At 42.5% G+C, this 20,010-nt stretch overlaps 1 protein-coding gene across 2 annotated transcripts in view; it reads right to left on the bottom strand.

Annotated features, from left to right (window-relative positions):
• neto1l (neuropilin (NRP) and tolloid (TLL)-like 1, like) overlaps positions 1–20,010 on the bottom strand; it is an 83,065-nt gene that overhangs the window by 18,475 nt on the left and 44,580 nt on the right. For both annotated transcript variants that reach the window (XM_069667340.1, XM_069667341.1), the window contains exons 5-7: positions 11,322–11,363; positions 11,010–11,137; positions 1,140–1,222 (exon numbers count right to left, since the gene is read on the bottom strand). In XM_069667340.1, the coding sequence (XP_069523441.1) occupies positions 1,140–1,222; positions 11,010–11,137; positions 11,322–11,363 (253 nt within the window). The remainder of the gene's footprint in view (positions 1–1,139; positions 1,223–11,009; positions 11,138–11,321; positions 11,364–20,010) is intronic.

Here is a 20,010-nt window from a genome sequence, read left to right as displayed (position 1 = left end):
TTTCTTGGTCGGGTGCAGTGACTTTCTGGAGATTTCACTTGTTGCTTAGCAACTTTGTGGTGACAACAAGACTCCCTGTGTTGCTAATGTGCTAAGCTGCTGCCTGTGGCTTTATAATTACCATACAGACAAGAGAGTGGATTAAAAACAAGAACATTTTTGAATACATTTTTAAAGGGATAGTTTGGGTATTTTTGAGTAGTGTACTACGTACAGTAGATAACGTCTGCACTGCCCCTTCCAACACAGAAGCTAAGCTAAACACTGCTGCAGACAGGGTCAGGAGCACCACATACTTTACCCACTAAAAAGAGTCCTACATATAAACAAACGTGTCACTTGAAGAGTACGCTGTGTTTTTTTATTTTTATCACCGCTTCACATTAACAGCCCTTTCCCTCGGCACTATTTCTTACTCAGCACAACGGCCCTGAAAACCTACTATAGACTGTATAAATAATGGATGTAGCCATCTTGACGTCACCCATTGGTTTCTCGACTGCGTAAAGGAAGTCGAAATATGGCCACCGCCATGTTTGTTTACTGGAGCCTGAAGTGACCAGGCTGTAAACATGTTTATTTCTGCTGTAAAAATTGTCATTTTCCCATCTGCTGTAGTGTTATTTCTTAGTTATGGAGCCAGCCTCAAGTGGCCGCTCGAGGAACTGCACTCTTTCACACTTCCACATTGGCTTTATTTTTCAACAACGGAGGTTGCCACAACAGCTGTTTAGGTCACTCACAGGTTTGTAGAAGAGACGACAAATAAAATAAGTACCTCACACAACCCTGCTTCAAAAAATCCAAACTAACCCTTTAACACTTACTTGAAATTTGTCTCAAATAGAAAATTAAAACTGCATTTTCCTTTGTGTTGTAAATGGCTTCCTATAAAATAGAATCGGATGTGTTAATCAGTCTTTGTCTTTAGCTCTCTGTCTGTTACCCAGCAGGTCAGGTGAGGCTAAAGCTTCACTGACACTGAAACTGTAGCTTGTCAGAACCATTAATTTCACTTATTCACATAGTTTAATAAAAAAAGAAAAAGCATAATTGTAAGTTATTATCTCAAGAAAGGAGATTATTAAGTCATGACCGCGTGATAAAGAGCCTTTTGTAGGTGTCAAAAATAATCATACCTTCCACCGTCGTACACTGCCACGAAGTTGCGCTTGCATTCATTGGAGTTGGCCATCTCATAGTCGAGAAAACGCAGGTAGATCTGTCCAACGCACAGAGGCAGAGAGGGGAAGAAAAAGCACACGTCAAATGAGGACATTTAAAGACATGACAAAGGAAAAAGGTGAACAAAACAGACGCGTAGAGGAGTGACAGCGAAGATTTCAGCTCCGTACTATTATGTCCTCTGCATTTTACTCATTATCCAACTGTCTGATACGGCCGCTTTGTAATGAAATAAGACTGACAGACTGCAGCTTGTACAAAGTCATTACACACGCATATCAAATGAGGACTCGGAGACGGACAGAGTCTATTAGCTTTGGACTCATTACCCATATCTGTTGAGATAAAACGTTACACAAAACCTACAACCTTGTTTAACTTTAAGGAGGCCTCGGACTTTTTGCACAGGCTTTGGATGTTTAAGAAGGAAATGTCGCCCATTTACAACTCATTTTACGCAGAGACTTTGGAGTTAGAATCAAAGATATACAGTAAGACTTTCAGACTTACAGATATTACCCATATAGATTATTTTATTACCCAAACAACCTCCTGTCCAGTTAAATCTCCACCTTGCTTCCCACCTTGACACTTCCACACAGCTTTACCAGGTGAAATTAACACTTCCTAACTGCCTCCGCATCATTGTCTGTCACTCATTCATCAGGCCCAGATCGCCCAATCACAGCCCTGGTTCTGGTTGGCCGAGCACACCGCTCGCCATCATTACGGTTAATGAGAGGACCGCTCCCGGACTGTGACAGGGGAATGTGACGCTTTTAAATGCCCGAAGCCACAGATGGAGTGGGATAATGGACCCCGCAATGTCAACTGGGCTTCAACAACATGACAGGTGAAATGGATCGAAGGGGGGAAAACAAGCGATCCAATTCGGCTGAGGTCTCATACTGGTGTCAATAATCCTCCATGTAATGAGAAGTCGTCATTTTCACAGACTCTTTGGCTGTATTAGATTGTTTTCCTCTTCCAGGCTTTTATACTGAAAGGAAACACCGCTCACTGTCATTGCTAGCTTCCTGATTAAAAGACGAATTGACGTACACGCTCACAACCATATATGTTATGTTAATGTCTCTGCCTGTAGAAGGAATGGAAGTTCAATTAGCTCTGAAACTAATTTCTTAGCAGACATCAATATGGAGTTCTCTTGGAGTGTTTTCAGTATTGCATTGATTTTCAATACTTTCCCTTTTAATGTGATCAAAAATTCAGATATGAATAAAAAATGTATGGATGAAATAAACTAATTTAGAGGCTCGATGATTAGGAAAGTGATCTGAGAGGAACATCACGTGACTGTGTAGGAAGTTACGCTGTTTCAATGTGTTATTTTTAAGGTTATAGTCAGTGTAGGGGATAACACGTTACAAAGTAATCTGTTAGAGTACTCGGATTACTTTTTTGTTGTAGTGAGTAACGTAACGTCTTAGCATCTGTTATTCAGTTTCTTTTTCATAAGAAGTAATCTGTTACTGGAAAAAGTAAGCTGTGTTTCCCTTTTCCCGTTTGTCGCCACAAAAGAGAAAATCCCCGAAGCACTGTTTCTGTGTCTCTCCTACTTCTTGGGAGGTAGCTACGTACCAGCAGAAGGCAGACACAGTTGTGTCAGTGCGCATGTGTAGCTAGCTAACTCAGCTACCTAGATAGCAGAGAGGACAGCAGTTACTTTGTGGAAATATTCACATTATTTTGAATTTTTTGGGGAAATGGACAAAAACATGACAGGGAAATGTAAGTGGTACCTGGAGGATAAGTGCTTGTCAGCTGTGAAGAGCTCGACTTTAAATTTCCAGAAGTATCTGCTAGCTAAACACCGCTGTCAGATTGTTAGCATAATAAAGAGCTGTAAAGGTTGTACTGCGTCTGTCATTCTTGTTATTAGGCTGCATAGTTACATATTATGGGCCGTAGACAAAGCTATGTAATGACGGTAGAGTCAATACATTCAAAGGTAGACGCACAGTAGGCTACACGCCGTCCTGACAATACAGACATAATAAATTGCACAGAGGGGTTTAATTTACTATGTAGGGAAAAAACAGGAATAAAATAACAACTTAAGACAATGCTTGACTGAAGGAGATAATAACTAAATAAAACAGCATGGCTTAAACAGAAATGACAAGAAAGCCTTTGATAAAAATTAAGTCTTTAAAAGTGATTTGAGAGAAGATACTGACGTAGCTTGTTTTAGAGTTCAGGAGGCCAATAATGTGAAAAAATTTGCCCAGTCATTCCGCCTTCAGCTCCTAGCAGCCAAACAGCACGCAAAGTTTTCCACCACACAGCACAAAGAACGCAGTTAATGCAGCTGTGTGTAACCAATTAACGGTAATTCAATCAGGGGGCACTAATTACAAATACCAAACATTGCTGATATGTTGTACATTCAACTCCATCTGGTGGTAATGGCTGATTAAAGCAATAAACCTACAATCATTAAGGATCATTAAAGGGCATAATTGTACAGTTTGACCATCATAATTGATTCTGGATGGAGTCGTGAGGCTGCGAGGGGTGTGAGACGATGAATCCTGCTGACTTTGGCAGGGCAGGGCTGGGAAAATGATTCAGGGCTGGATGCGAGTGCCCAGGAGATGCCAGGCCCCGTGTTGTAACCTTTTTATACTGTTGAATTATTTTTTTCATGCAGGTAGTTTATCTTTTAGTTTAATGACAGAAGATCATACCATTAGGTGCAAAGCAGGCTGGGGGATTACAGTACACAGTGATTACTATTTAGCATATTTAACACTGGCCTGAAACTGATGGGAAGGATTCTCATTGAGCTCCTTGTGGGACATTCGAAGCCTGGACTTTGGCTTTTTCTTCGAGCACCATGAATTAAAATGACAACATATATTGGATGACTTCCTGAGTGTGCTAAATCTAGCATGCTAACATGCTAAATTAGGTTGATGAATATGGTAGACATACTTGCCTAAGATTACCTTCACTTCAGGCATTTTAGTATTCTAATATAGCATTAGCTCAAAGAACTGCTCACAGATGCTGGCTTGGCTGTTGACTCTTATTTTTGTCGTCATCTAATGTATTTTACAGCAGCACTGATGCAACGGTGCAACCATTGCTGTGTTATTTAAGGCGATACATTAGCTGTATCCCAATTCAGAGGCTGCATCCTTCAAGGGACGTATTTTAAGGCCGACTGACGTCACAGTGGTGCGTCGAAGGCTCAAGTGATATCCAACGTATCCTGAGATTTGTTGTGCAGCAATTCAAACGACATTGCAGACTCTTAAACGGCCCCAGAATATACTTAGCTAGCTTAAATAGCTAGCGATACAAACGGGGCCTTTAATCGAATGATCTTTAATAACAACAGGTTAGGTTACCTAACGGTAGTTATGATAGCTAGTTAGCCTACGTCCTTCGAAGGATGCAGCCCCTGAATTGAGACACCGCTATTGTCTGTTTGAATTAAAGTAATCTCGAAGATTTCTATTTAAATAAATGTCTGTTAAGTCACTATCTATCGGCCACTGATGAAAGCCTTTGCATTTGCAGTATTACGGACTTGGTGTCTGTGGCGACTTTCTTGGAAATAAATCACAAGCGGCTCACCAGTTAGTGACGCGTTTTCCATCGCCCAGCAGAGGTTGGTCTGCCGGAGAGGGTAGGCAGAGCGAAGCAGACAAATTTGACGCTCAGATGAAGGCAATATAGGTGCCGCTAAGTGAAAGAGATCTTCAAGATTACGGCCTTGGCTTGAGGTCTAAGTCAACCTTTCCCAACTTTCCAAAGCATCAACAACATAAATAATGAGCTGCACTTGTTGAAGACTCCTGGTGCTGTTTCATAGTATGATAGTAAGGTAGTAACTGTTCCCAGTTAGATAATTGCTGTATCCCTCATGTTGCAGCTACAGCTAATGGCTTTGTCCTCAGCATGGTGTTTCTTCCTGGATGGTTTAAGTAGAATAGAGGTTGTGATGCAGTAAAACAGAGAGATTATCATTTTTTGATGTATTACTCCAAAGTAAACCAATCCAGCACTTGTACTATATCTGCAAAAAGAAAGCACAGAACACTGACTTGATTCATTGGGCCCTTTACCTGGAAGATAAGCACCGCAGATGTACTACTGTATCAGAAAATCCAACTGCTGCTGGAGCGCAGCCAGTGTGAACTGTAAAACCTGAAACACTATTTCAGAGGCTCCTGGACGTGGCTTCCATTGTAAGTGCTGGTAGTTACAGGCTGTACTTGAAGGTAGCAAGAAACCAAAGTGTTTTCAATGATTGTTATTTGGCGGAAGGGAGGGTAACAGAGCGATAAAAGAAAGAAATAATCACGTAATGCTGCGACATACAGGCTTTTATGCTGTAAAAGATGACAGCCTGATGGTTTTTGGAGCGATTTTATTGCATGAAACGGTGCAAACGGCATCACAGACTGCAGTCGTTTCAATTTCGCTCATGTGCGTCCTGCTGAGTTTGCATGTGGAAAAATAATAACTGCGATTTGTAATGCCTGTGATCCGTTAGCATCCAATAAAGTAGCATAACATAAATGCCAGTTAACAGATTTGACTAAAATAAGGAGGCCTCGTTTTGTGACGTGCAAAAACCAACAGATGGATCAATAAAAGCTTTGCATGCTTCTTTTCTACAGCTCTCATTGGCTAAACCTTCTAACTGTGCAATGATGAAGAAAAATCAGAGTGCAGATGGCATCGCGAAGCCAAATGACGGCAATGGATCAGATAGATACAATCGCCAATTTGTAATACGAGAGATTGGCCCGGGCAGGAAAATAGGGCTGCCTCCTCATTGATTCCAGCAGCGCCCAATAATGACGCAGAATCCATCACTGACGAGGGGGAAGAATATGTTCTCGCCGTCGCTAAAGAGGGACCTGTAACGGCGTCCGTGCTGTTCATTACAGGCGGAATGAGTGTCCATATTTTGAAATGAAAAGACACAGAAGGTGTCAGGCAGTGCGGGCAGGTGTGGCGGAGGGATCGAGACAAACAGGACACAAATGATGTCTGTGGAGGAAATGAGGTATTCCTCTGAAACTAACAGCTGTCAGATGAGTGTGAAAGTCCTGTGAGAAATCTTATTAAACAAAAATGCTGAAATTAAAATGACACATGCTGATATAAACCAGTCACATCATGGTATCCAAACTGCTGCAGTGCTGTCACTTCTGCCAACAACACACAGCCATTAGTGCTTACTTGCAGGTACATCTTTCACTCCTCCACACCTTTCCTGCCATCCCTCTCTCCCGCATCTTTCCCCAAACTTCATCCTATACATCCAGATCTCCGATAAAATGCATTATTAACTACATCTCTCCCTTATCCCCTCCTTTCCCATATTCCCTCCTCCTCTCCTCTCTTCTCCTCCTCTCTGGAGTGCTCCGGTGCAGTCTAATTAGAGCCCCCGGTATAGGATGTCATTATCTCTCTGCTGTTTCTGGCACTCTGGGTACAGTGCAGTACTGTATCAGCATAGGGAAATGAAAGCCTTGCACTTCATGCATGCACACACACATCCATGGCGGGGTGTTTGCATCTTCTACATCTCCATTGCGGCGGTAAAGTGCGGTGTTTGTGTTGAAGGAGCGATTTTCAGTCCAAGCTGATTTTCTTTGTAATCGATAGAAGCAGTAATATTTGAAATTGGGGCTGTGGAGAAAGTTGTAGAAAGAGCTTGTGGTTTCGCCCATTCTACATTCCTACAACACCCAGCGTGCATTGCGCCCCTCCCTCTGAAAGGAACAGCCCCGCGAGAGACGCTGGAGTGAAATACTACCGTTTTCGCTGCAGGCAATGGCTCAGAGCGGGACAGAATCCAAAATACGACGAGAATATACCGGTGGATCGTCTAAAAAATCTTCAGGTCTGCAGTCTACATTTCAAACCTGACCATTTTGAACGAGACATGACATCGGAGGCGGGCGTACTAGATTGAGGATGTGTAGTTCTCCCTGGCCTACGCCAGATGACGCGTTTTACGTAGTCTGGCGGAGGTTTTCAAGGGCCCACTGGAGAAGCAGATAGCGTCCTCCAAAGGCACAGAGTCAAATTGCATTTTTTCCTACAATAATGGCGTTAGCTCCCCATAATAGCATGATAGGACTGAGGTTTAAAATCAGCGAACTGGCCCTTTAAGGGCCTATGTGCTAAATGCAGGCATGCTAACATGCTAAATTAGGTCTATGATTGACTTGTTAACATTGCTAGCATATTGGAATGCTAACATTAGCATTAGCTGAAAGAACTGCTTACTGATGCTGGCATGGCTGTCGACTCAGTCTTCACATTATCTTCTATCGACATATTTTGGAGTGATTTCAGGCGATACATTAGCTGTGTCCGAATTAGGGGCATCCTTCGAAGGACGTATTTCAAGGCCGATTACGTCACAGTGATGCATCGAAAGCTGTCCCATTCAGAAGGCTCATTCAGATGCGGCTCAACGTATCCCAACATTTGAATGGAAAAGTTTTTGGTAATATGGCTGGGTGTTTGCATCCTCTACATCTCTATTGCTGCTGTAAAGTGCAAGAATGCATGTGTGTGAAACAGAGAAACGGAGTAAGTTATATTTTATGTGTTACAGAGTGTGAAAGCTTCAGCAAGGAGGATGGATGTGTGCTAAAATTTTTATTTGCCACCTTGTCTATCAGTGTCAGCTTTTGGCCCCATGAGTTGTCTTGTGAGACACTCCTGCAGGGCGAAATATGACACTGATTTAGACCAAGAAAAATACATCATACTGCCAGGCTGCCTCACTCTGTCGCTCTTTCATGCTCACACACACGCGGCCTCACACACGGTGGCATGCACGGAACGCGCGGAAAATTGACTTATGGTCCTTTTTGGTGAACCGGCTGACTCATGCGCTCCACTTAGAAGCACTGAGGAATCGATGCAGCTCTTTTTTTTAATCGACCCAAAACGGCCAGGGTCCCTTCTAATACCCGCTTCAACGTTACACTTATCGTATGGCTCCACATGAGTGCTGATGATGAAGAGAATGGCTCGGGGTGGATGACGCATGCTGTCTTATAGTTCCTGTGGCCTTGGGGCTTAAAGTAGCAGAATCTGAAGGACGTTTCTGAAGGGAAACAAGGGCATTACCAGGAAATATGCGGGCAGAAGAAGATAAGAGCTAAGCAACTGCTGCCGCCATGAATCACAGTCGCACCAATATTATCAGCCGTTCATATCATGAGCCAGTGTGCGGGTACAGTACACTACAAGAGCCTGCAGGGCAGTATGGAAGACAGTGTGAAAAACTACTATGAACCAGTTTTATCGTCTTAATAGCTTCCCTAATGTGGACTTCTTTGTGACTTATATATATATGGAGGCCACAACATAGAAGGATAACATCTTGTAACATTAACAAGTGCTGAATTAGTGAAACAAATAGTGACACGGTTAAGCTGACAGTGCAGCTGCCTTATCTCGCTCCTGGGAGTTACAGGAGGATGCACACAGGAACTGCACTATTAAAACCCTATACAGTAAGTCACCATTATATATGCATTGACTTCAATGTGTGCTATAAACTTTATGGATTATAATAAAAGGAAGCCATTCTAATCAAATTTTTTGAAGATTAGTTTTTTGGCTTTTGCCTATGTTGGACAGGACGGCTGAGGAGAGACAGGAAGAGAGTGGGAAGACTCAAACCTGCATCCACGACTGTAGCCTCTGTATATGTAGCGCTTGCTCTGCCAGTTGAGCTAAACAAGCGCCCCTAATCTAAACTTTAAATGATATATTTTTGCATTCTTGTGCATTCAAAGGTCTGAAATAAAGTGCTGAAAAAGTATCCTTAAGCAGGGGCGTATCCACACTTTTCTGACTGGGGTGGCCACACAGGGGTACTGACGTGTGCAGGGGGGGGCGTGAAGTATGTGTGTGCATGAACACGTCTGAATAGCATTTATCTACTATATCTGTCTCCACGAATTATATTGAGATATAAGACAACAGATACATCTTCACAACAAATAAATCTTTTTCTTTTTTTAAAGATTATTTTTGGGGCATTTGGCCTTTGCTGTTCGGACAGCTGAAGACAGACAGACAGGAAATACTGGGAGGAGAGATTGGGGGGATGACATACAGCAAAGGGCCGAGGATAGGAGTCAAGCCTGGGGCCGCTGTATCAAAGACCGTAGCCTCTGTATATGGTGCGACTGCTCTACCCACTGAGCTGAACCAGCACCCCTCAGCGTATAACAATGTACTACTTATCTTGATGCTAAATCCTTTAGGGACTCACAAAGAAGATGCATCTCCAAATGCCACAAAGTAAAGTACAAACCAGATAAACTGGATATATAGAAATGCCACAAAAGCTAGGAAATTGTAAAATGACTGTAGCGCTTTTCTAGTCTTCTGACCACTCAAAGCGCTTGCAAAACACACATGCACACACTGATGGCAAAGGCTGCTGTGCCAATCTCCAATCAGGATCAATGGACATTCATACACCAAAGGCTACGCCACCAGGAGCAATTTGAGGTGTCTTCAACACCTGAGTGTAGCAGTCAGGGATCAAACCCCGAACCTTCAGATTGATACGACCAACTCTACCACCGAGCCATAACCGCCCCATAAGTTGGTTTGACATTGGCCCTGCCTCTGGCTGGGCAGACAGCCAATCATGATTCAGAATTATGGGTCAATCAATCACAGGGAGGCCCATGCCACCCCAGGCCACCCCCTCGACACGCCCATGTCCCCAATCCACGATAACTGAAATTGCTGGTCTATTTCCCCTCACCATTTACAATGACACTATTATAAATGTGACTACGCCCTTAAACCCTTACTCTGCACTTCCTGTCCTTGAATGAATTGTTCTACCCATAAACTAGTGGCATTTTTCAATTAAATCAAACCCTACAAATGGACCCAAAGGGAAGCCAACACTATTTCATCACTAGATTTACCGCAGTCATGGGCTGGACTGTGTGTGTGTGCGTGTGTGTATACGTCGAGCTACATGAAGCCAAATGAGAAGTTATAGCGTTTGTAAAATGTGGCCTTTTCCTGCACTGCTGCCTCCCCTCGGGAGGCTTTTAATCCTGTAGTATTAACGCAGCACAGGTACTTTTTGAAGATAAGGAAGCATGTCTAGGAGGTGCAGCAAAGGTGTGGGTATGTATGCGTGTGTACGTATGTCATTATTTGTATATGCACGCAGCGCAGAGTGGAGAACACTGGCAGAGAAAACAAATACAGGCTGTAGCAGACCTCAGGGTCAAACTGCATGGCAACACTATTTCATCAGCGCTAACGCTCCTTCCCTCTCTCCTTCCCTCTCTCCTTCTGTCTGGCTGGTCTCTCGCTCTCTTTCTCCTTCCATCCCTCCATTCCTCTTGGCAACGGCTCGCTGATTAAAAAAAATGGCGCCTGACCCCAAATAAACCCGTCTGCGTGTCTGTCTGACCCCCGCCGTCCCCCCGCAGCCACGAGCACTCACATCGGGATAGTGCTGACAGCTGCAGACACATGAAACATCAAAGCTTCCTGATGCAACGGCTGATCTTAATGCATGAGTGAAGGAATTCTGAACGGAAACAGCAAATTAATAAGAAAAAATACTCCAAATCTCAGTGAAAACTTCCGGAGACGTGCACTTTTTTCCCTCGCATCTATCTTTCTTTTTGATTTGTGTCTGACGTAACCGCGTTGAGCTGTCATCGACCCGGCTGACGGGAACACAATTTCATTTGATTTCATGTGACATTTCAAAATTTGCCAGTAAATCTAATTGACAGCCGGATGGGAGCGCATGTTGTGTCACTAACCTTGGAGCGTGGCGGAGCCCGGATGTACCATTTACAGTCGACGGCCTCGGTGGCGCCCGCCTTCCCGTCTCTGGTGATCTGATGGGACTCAACGATACCTTCTGGTCCAACCATGTCATACTGACAGGCTGAAACACACGCAGATGCATAAACACATGCGCACATATACACGACAACCCACAGCACACATTTCGAGAGCTAGCACTCAAATCATATGTGTAAAAGTGGAGGAACCATGGTGTAAATTAGCAAGAGAAAGAGAGAAGAGGAAGGAAACAGAGGCAGAAAGACAGAGAGAGCGGGTATACCTACAGGGCAGAGGCGGGGGGACTCCCAAGTCTGCAAAGTCCGGATCTGAGGAGAGAGCAGAAGAGAGGCGGGGGCATTCATTTTTAATACATGATTACAAAATCAGAGGCAAAAACAAGCAGGTGTAACAATGTGCTGAGGGACTTCCTGCAAGGAAAGCTACAAATTGCTGCCCTCACTCTGAAATTATTTTGATATCCTCCATTGCTTCACCAAGCTCTCGCCTTTGCGGTGGCATAGAGGGAAGTTGTTGGCATCTACTGTCATACAAACAAGTCAAAAACTGAGGTCATGACAACTGAACCTGAGATTGATTGTTGGGAGCTTCACTTGTGCATGAATGTTTGGCTTTTTGAAGACATCTTTGCAATACACAAGGGGTGGTGGTTGAAATCTTTACCAAGCAAATGGGTCATCACTTATTACAGCTTCACACAGTCAACATGGAAATAACTGTACTGTCAAAAATTATTCTTTACAAGAAGTTCTATTGGCATCATGAAAAGCATTTTATCTGAAATATTTTCCTCTCCCCCTTTTGGGACTGCACCAGAAAACGCAACGTCTGGATGTCTACAACTCGATCCCCGTAAGAAACAGCACTCCTTACCCGACATGGCAGGACTTAGTTGGGCCAAAGGGGGGATCTGGGTTTGGGTTATTAAATAAGCCAGGCACGAATGATTTTATACACAACCTAAAATAAACATCCGATGTACTTTGACAGCGTTTCATTGAGCTTTCACTGAACATGCAGAAAATGTTTCCAACGTAGATCTCTTTCATTGGCCCTCTCTCACCACTCACAACTATGTAACCTGGAAATGAAGCTTCATTTTAACTAAGAAGAAACTCTTTTCTGAGAACATGGATTGTGCAGGCGTGTTCTCGACAATGCATCAGCAAGTCCAGATTACGAAGCAACTTGAACCCAAAACCTTGGACGTGCAACAATGAAATATGCTTTACGTAGGCTTAAAACCAAAGTATTGAACAAGTTAGTGTTTGTCCTGACGATGGCGCTAGATGAGAAATCAGAGCACGACCAAAATGTATCTTGAGGGGGGCATACTTCGCGACACCATATTGAGTAGCTATCCCTCTAATAGCTGTTGAGACAGATCCTTCTGGACCAAATTGGTGGTGTTGGCGTTGCTAAAATGTTAGCACACATATGACATATCACATGTCTACTTAATGCATTTAATGGAGTAATTAAACTATTTTACTTTGCTTATTCCAGTAGTTTAAGCAGCTAAAATCACGCTCTGGATCATGTTAACCCAACGACCCACCAACACCAGAGGATGCTAACGAGTCTCAATGCTTTTAGGTCACCAGCCAAAGTTAAAGGCTCTCCTTTGATTACAACATCTATCAGCAAACTAATGACCTACAGAGGCTTATATTTGTAGCTTGGTCCACCAGTCAGTTTAGAGCTGAAGAAGACCACAGGATGAGAGGTGAAACGTCTTCAAGAACTTCAACCAACTCCTGTTGCCTTTTGGATTGGGCTTTGACACATATGTATGCTTTTTTCTTCTCCAGCCTTATGCAAAGTCGGTAAAACCATTTATGTCACAAAAAAAACACTAAATCAGAATTCAACATTGTACATATTCTTAGCTAAAGAAGAGAATAAGCCGACCGCAGGATCCCCACTCTCCTAAAATGATGTAAAATGGCCTCATTACAGCTCTATTAGTCAAAATCTGGCATCAATCAAATTTACTGCCAATTAAAGCTTTGCAGCACATTTAAAAGATGAAGGTCAAACCCTTGTGCCGTGGATGTTCTCTTGGGGTTTCACTAAAATATTTAGCTGTATTTAACAGCAACTCTGGTTATAACTGAGTTTAATTAGGCTTAGACCTGATACACTTTCATTGACAAAGTAGCCATTGATGCTGTTTTAAACCAGACGGTTGTTTTCTGGGGGAATAAAAGCCAGAGCAGTTAAAAGCGTGTGACAACAAGCGTCTGTTCAGGTTTTTGAAAGTCAACATGAAAAGGTTATAAACACTTTTTCTGAATAATGTGGCAATAAATTACATCAACAGGCCCAGCCTGGCTGAGGTGTGTTACCTCGTCTTGCTAGTGACACATCACAGTCCTGTTTTTTCTCCCCAAAGATTCAACATCAGTCCTCAGATGACTTCATGCAGGACGGAAAATCACTCTTGAATCTCTACTGTTCTTTCAGGTCGTCATTTCTGCGTGTGCGGGGACGATTATGTGCTTTTCCGACCACACTGGAGTAGAATTAAAGATGTAGTGTGGCGTCAATTTCTTTGATTATGCTAATTTCAAGCTTTGTATTTCACTCTGTGATACCTGTGAAGTAGCTTAGCATAATTTACAGTTAATAAAACTCGGGGTCATACAGCCTCTGCCTGAAACGACTCAGTCAGCTCTGTCCCTTTAAGAAAACCCGCCCCTACAAGCCCACTCTCTTCTGATTGGCTGCACTTTGTGATGTCACAAAGTGAAATCTTGCGCTCACAGCAGCCTGCAGACTGAGCTGAGAAGCCTGGAGATTACTCCGACATTTACTTTTACCGACAGATTTGAAACTTTGCCCACAGGTAGTATGAGCATCCAACATTACATATATGTGAAACAGCATAATACCCCCTCTTTAAGGTGATTTGTAATAAGTGATGATTTTATTGTGAGTTTTGTGAGTCACATTAAAATCGTATTCAAAATGATTCTGTCTCACTTTTCAGCACGACGAGGAAATTATAATGAAACCTATTAAAGCAGTCACGGGCTCATCGCTCTTAGATTCATTTCAGACTTCTAATAGCACCACGTGTCACTGTGTCACCTCGCTCTGACACACAGCATTGTGTGTGAAATAATCCACAGCTTTAAGTACAATCCCCGCTGATTTCGTTTTATTCCAGCCATAGTGACAGAACAGTTTCAAAGATCTGCCGTTAGCTGTGAGCTCCGGGCTGCATTCATTTTAAGGACAGAGCCTGCGGAAAATAGGAAACACAAAAAAGGCTTCCCATTAAATCTGATTGTTCCTCGCCAGATCGAGCCACGGCGGCCGCTGACTGAGCTCAGTGTGGAAAATGAGCTCTGATTGCACAGCGGGAACACCTCGACTAAATGTCACAGCTTTTTGTCTGTATGTATGCCCTAATTTTTCTGTCTAGACATGAGTCAGAGCGTCAGTGTTTACGCGCCGGACATGAAGAGGAAGTCCCATATATACCTGGAAAGACATGAGTGAAGTGGAGGCTGATGGAGGATGAGGAGTCAGTGTGTTTGAAGATGACACTCGCTGCATGAAATCTATAATCAAAAGAGAAAGATTCTTGGCAGAATTCTTGTGGGTATCGAGAAAAGTTGAACCTCCACTTAAGCTGAAAGGAAGAAGAGTACTTTGAATTCCTGTGACAAATCTAGCAACCATCTCTCCTCTGCGCTCTCACTACCTACAGAGACATAGTCAAACATTCATGTGAACGCTGCAGAGGTGCTTCTCCTGAAGGTGAAATGATCCAAATTATAAAGCTGAATGGGGAATACGATGCAATCTAAAAAACATACAAGTGGCTTCTTTGGCCTTGGATCGCGAAGTAGAAGTGAGTGTATTTTTTTGCTCGCTTGTACAGTTCAAAACAATCCACCCACATGGCCACTCTCCATCTAGAGAGCTGTCGAGTTGTGTACTTCAACACAGTAAGTGATTTTTTTTCTTTTTTTCTTCAGGAGCAAAACATCCTCCACCACAATTAGCTCCCACAGAAGTGAATCAAAGCTGCCCACCTTCATTCTTTATATCCAGATGAATCCACAGGAAATGGTTTGACTCACTGTAACAATTATGAACCAAATTATTAATCGGTTAATCAATCTGCTTGTTGTGTTTAACCAACGGTCCAAAGATTGTGCCACGATAAAATGATGTGACGATTTATCACTTATCAAAGGAGTTCTAATGTTGTTAGATTGATGCCACTCTCATTAGATTATGGTAAATATGACCTAGCTTAGCTTAGCTTCAAGATATGAAACAAAAGCTGTGTCCCACTTCAGGGGCCGCATCCTTTGAAAGATGTATTTGAAGGCCGATGTGTGTCACAGCCGAGTGTCGAAGGCTGTCCCATATGGAAGGCTCCTTCAGATGTGGCCGACAAATGCATCCTCCTTCTCCCGGGCCACGAAGGCACCACACATCCCGAGATTCATTGCTCGCTAATTCAAATGAGGGGGACTCTCAAGCGGTCGAGGACTACATTTTTTAAATGTTAAAGTTTTTGGTTTCAACTCAGTCGAATAGCTAGCTATACGAATGTTAAAAATAACGGAAGCTGCCATGAAACAATTTAATCCAAAAAAATTGGGGAACAAGTTGCGCGACGTTAGTTATGATAGCTAGTTAGCCTGCTAGCTACCTGTTTGTTGACGTAAGCGTAAGTGTGTGAACAGCTGGTGATGCAAACAGGAAATCCTCTGTAGACCAGATTGTCTCATTTCAGTTCGGCCTTAGCGGTCTACACAGGCTATGAATGACTCATCCTCCGTAGGCTGCGTCCTTCAAAGGATGCAGCCCCTGAATTAAGACGCAGCTAACGTCAAATGCTCGTCTGGTCATATAATGACACGGTCTCATGATTGGGTACAAATAATATGAATTTTCAACTTGAAATTATGGCAAAGCCTATGCCAAAGTCCAATCTAGCAAGAAATTATAAAACCACAAGTTAGCTTAGCATAGTTGATGCTAAGCTAAGCTAATTTTCTTCTAGCTCTACCTTCTTATTTAACATATGTACAGTAGATGAGAATGGTATGGATCTTCTCATCTAACTCTAATAAGCTTTTTTCCAATATATAAAATTGTACCGCATACAAAAGCCTCCCTTCCTCATTATCCATATACAGTGTATCCATGTTGCCCCCACATAATGTTAAGGTGCTTATAGTGAGCAGGTAGGAAGGCAGCCAGGGAAGCAGACAGGAAGGAGGGATGAGATCGAATCAAAGTGGAAGACAGTTAATGAAACAGTGACCTTCAGGTCATGTGTGCTGGTTGTGCCAGAGATTTATTATTGGGCTTTGGCATCACTTAACCTACTACGATCACAAGGCCAGGCAACCTAAGAGGAGCAGACGCATGATGTGCATGCACACACACACTAACACACTTCTGCTGAGGCTATTCTTAAGATGGCATCAAAGGTCCCACTAAGACGCCGCCATGCCTGTAAATGCTCCTCATGCGACCCTTGACCTTTTTAGACTGCGGCTCCTGAATTTCAATCAGGTGAGTCCCATCCCCGCCGCCATCAATCACCTCCTCTCCTTCGCCGCCCTCCTTGATTAATCGATTCAATCAATTACATGGATTGATAAAATGATTGATGAACTATAAAAAGTGTGTCTTTCCACAGCTGTGGTTTAACCTTGTTATTTATCAGCCGCTGTGTAATATTTGATTACAGGGTGAAACTTCAGAAGCATTACTGTATGTCGCTACGCTGAATAATGAACACCATATAGGTACACCACGGCATGCTGTATTTGCTGACATGTAGAATATGAGCCTCCTGCGCTGTCATTGTGTTCACACTGCAGCTTCTTTTTCATGCCTGAGAGAATTCAGAGCACATCCATGCATCATGGCCACGCCCCCTCCTCTTCTTATAAAGCTCCAGTAAGTGTGTAATCTTCTGGGGCTTTACTGTATTTACCCTTTTGCGACACAGAAAATGCTCACTTTAAAGCCTACGACACAGACTTTAAGTCGGCCTGCAGCTCTGCTCATGCACATACCGAGCTCCTCAAAGAGAAATACGCTGCCGCCCTCTTACACATAATCCTGACAAAAAAAACTACACCCACACCAACGCACAGCAGCTTGTACACCTGTATGTGAAAGCATTACACTCATAAAACCAAAGATTTTCAAAGAGAAGGAGCAGAATTTACAGACGTTGCAAAAGGTGCAAATTCCCCCAAAAACAAACTGCTTGCAAATGTCAGTTAAAATTTGCAATCACACTGCTTTAAAACCAGTTTATAATGGCAGCAGAGCTGCTTTCAGTCTGGCAGCCACAAACAAATCAGCCAATAAATCATTTGGATTTTGTTTTAATAAAACATTCTGAACAAATGATGAGTAGGACGATGAGTAGGCCCTGATTAGCCCCGTTTGGCTCTTCACTGTGAAATGTCCTTTATTAGAAAAGCAAAGACACACAGCATCGCAGAGCTGTCAAGAGAAGTAAATTCTAGTAATATACAGTCCCAGAAGTATTGTATTGCTCTTCCTAACACAGGCCCGACACGTGTTTTATTAATGAGACACAATGAGCTCTCACTTGGAATTGAACATGAGGCTCTATTGCTACACATCCCTTCAGTATTAGCTGCAATGTGTATAAAACAGCGAATGAATGAGGTTCATGGTTATCAGTGTGTGGCAGTATTTCAGGAAGCAATGGGAGTTCGCAAACACACACATACATAAGCAGCCCACACACACACACACACAAAAGCCCAATTTCCCAGTGGCCTCATTTCCTCTCAGCTGCTCAGCAGTGACATTTAAATAAGCATCTGATTAATAATCTCTGCTAAAGTGGTTGATCAAGCTAATGAATGGCTGCCATTAATCACACCAGGCACAACTGTAGACAGAGTATGAGAGGCAGAATGAGGAAGGAATTGAGAGATAGCGAAGGAAAAGGGAGGATTTTCCACACTTTGATTACTTCCAGCCCTTCCAATCATACCAAAAGAACAATTTTGGCAGAGGTGATTGTCTCTTTCATACTCTCACAGCTCCCTGTATTGAGTGTGAGTCTGCAGTTTCAACCCAGCTTTCAGCTCCAAAACAAACTTACATGCTACACTATTCAAAAACACTGCTTAAGCAAACAAAAGGATTTGTAAAACCCCCTTTTTTTGATCAAATGGTGCTGTAAAGATTAGCTTTGTAGCTAATACCCACTCGCTTTGTTGACCCCGCGGATGACAGCGCGGCTACACAGGACAGTAGCTGTGAAACGAGGAGGCCACAGGATCTGCTGGGGACTGATAGCATTCACCACACCCTGGGTGTCATGGCCAGTGAGCTGGGTCTGTGCCCCGAACAGCGATTAGCAGCGATGTGTACCCCAAGGTTACGCCATGACCAATACCGGCTACACATCAACGATCCTGCTAAGAACTGTACTGGACTAGTCTGTTGGGAAAAGGCGGGAAAGAAAATGAGTTGGTCTTGTTTTTATGGGGCAAAAAGTGACATGAATTACAATTTTTCTGTTATTTATCCAGGGAAGCTTAATGCAGCCTGCCCTTGACCTGTATTCATCACAACAACACTACAACACCCTGAATGCAAAATATGGTGCGTGACATCATGAGGGAGGCTGTTGAAACCTTGGTGGGGAAAAATCTACTAATAAATCCCAACACATATCCCAAACATCAATGGTGCAAGTGTCCTTGAGCAAGACATTTAACCCCAATATGAATGTTCCAATAGAGTGTCCAGTATAGCCTTTCAGATTAAAAAAAATCTAAACCGGGAGGATGGACTGTCAGAGAAGCATATAGATTACAAGAACTGTGTGATCTCTGCCCTTGTGCGTGAACTAATGATTCATGTGCTGCATTATTGATCTGTATAAGGGAAGCTGCTGTTGAAAAGCTCTTGAAAAAGAGAGGGATACAGTGTCTTGGTCAAGGACAGATCAGCAGGCCAAGCACATGATTCTCAGGGTCAGCTCGATCACCACACCAAATGAATTCATTTTAAACTGGAAGGTATTTAACAGTATTTAATGTATAACGGTACCATGCAATTCAACTGTCAGTGTTTCATGGTTTTTATGTACTAATCTTGCCATAATGTAAACCATTTAGCCTAGCTGTTACGTTAGGCTAACTATCTAAACTGTTTAGCCATTATTTTTAGGAGACAAATTCCATCATTCAGACATCACTTCAAATCACATCACTTTTATCCAAAAATTGAAACACTGAAACTGCATTGTTAGCTAAACGAACACTTAAATTCGTTCAGCTAACAATGCCAGCTCTTTACTTTTAGACCCTTTAGCAATTGTTTTTCACTAACAAGTTAAGCTTATTGTTAGCTAACAATTTAATCATCACACCATTACCTTAAGATAACTATTTTAGCCATATAGTGCTAACTTTTAGCTTATATTTTTAGTTTATTACTTTAAGCTAACAATAAAAAGCCCTTAGCCATTACGTTAAGCTAGCCAACAATTCCAACAATTTATCCATTACTTTTAGCTAGCAAACATTAAGCCATTACTTTAAGCTAGCCAAACAACTCCAACAATTTATCCATTACTTTTAGCTAGGAAATGTTTAGCCATTACTTTAAGCTAGCCAAACAATTCCAACAATGTATCCATTAGCCTACTTTTAGCTAGCAATTTCAAGTCCTCAGCCATTACTTTTAGCTATCATTAACTTTTTGAATACTAACTTTCAATATATGTCACTGATATGTATATGCAAGATAGAAGTGTATATTTTTTGAAGAATGCATTTATGAATGTCTAGCTCATCTACATAATCACAAAACTGACTTAAAGAACTGACTGGTAGAAACATATGCTTTTAAAATATATACAGTATATATGATTTGATTTATTTGTATTTTTTCCAATGGCATATAGTCATATAGTCC

This window comes from Semicossyphus pulcher, unplaced genomic scaffold (assembly GCF_022749685.1).
Source record: "Semicossyphus pulcher isolate SPU_LCO1_2020_fin unplaced genomic scaffold, fSemPul1.0.p SCAF_18, whole genome shotgun sequence".
Lineage (NCBI taxonomy): Eukaryota > Metazoa > Chordata > Actinopteri > Labriformes > Labridae > Semicossyphus > Semicossyphus pulcher.
This window is presented reverse-complemented; position numbering and strand designations above follow the sequence as displayed.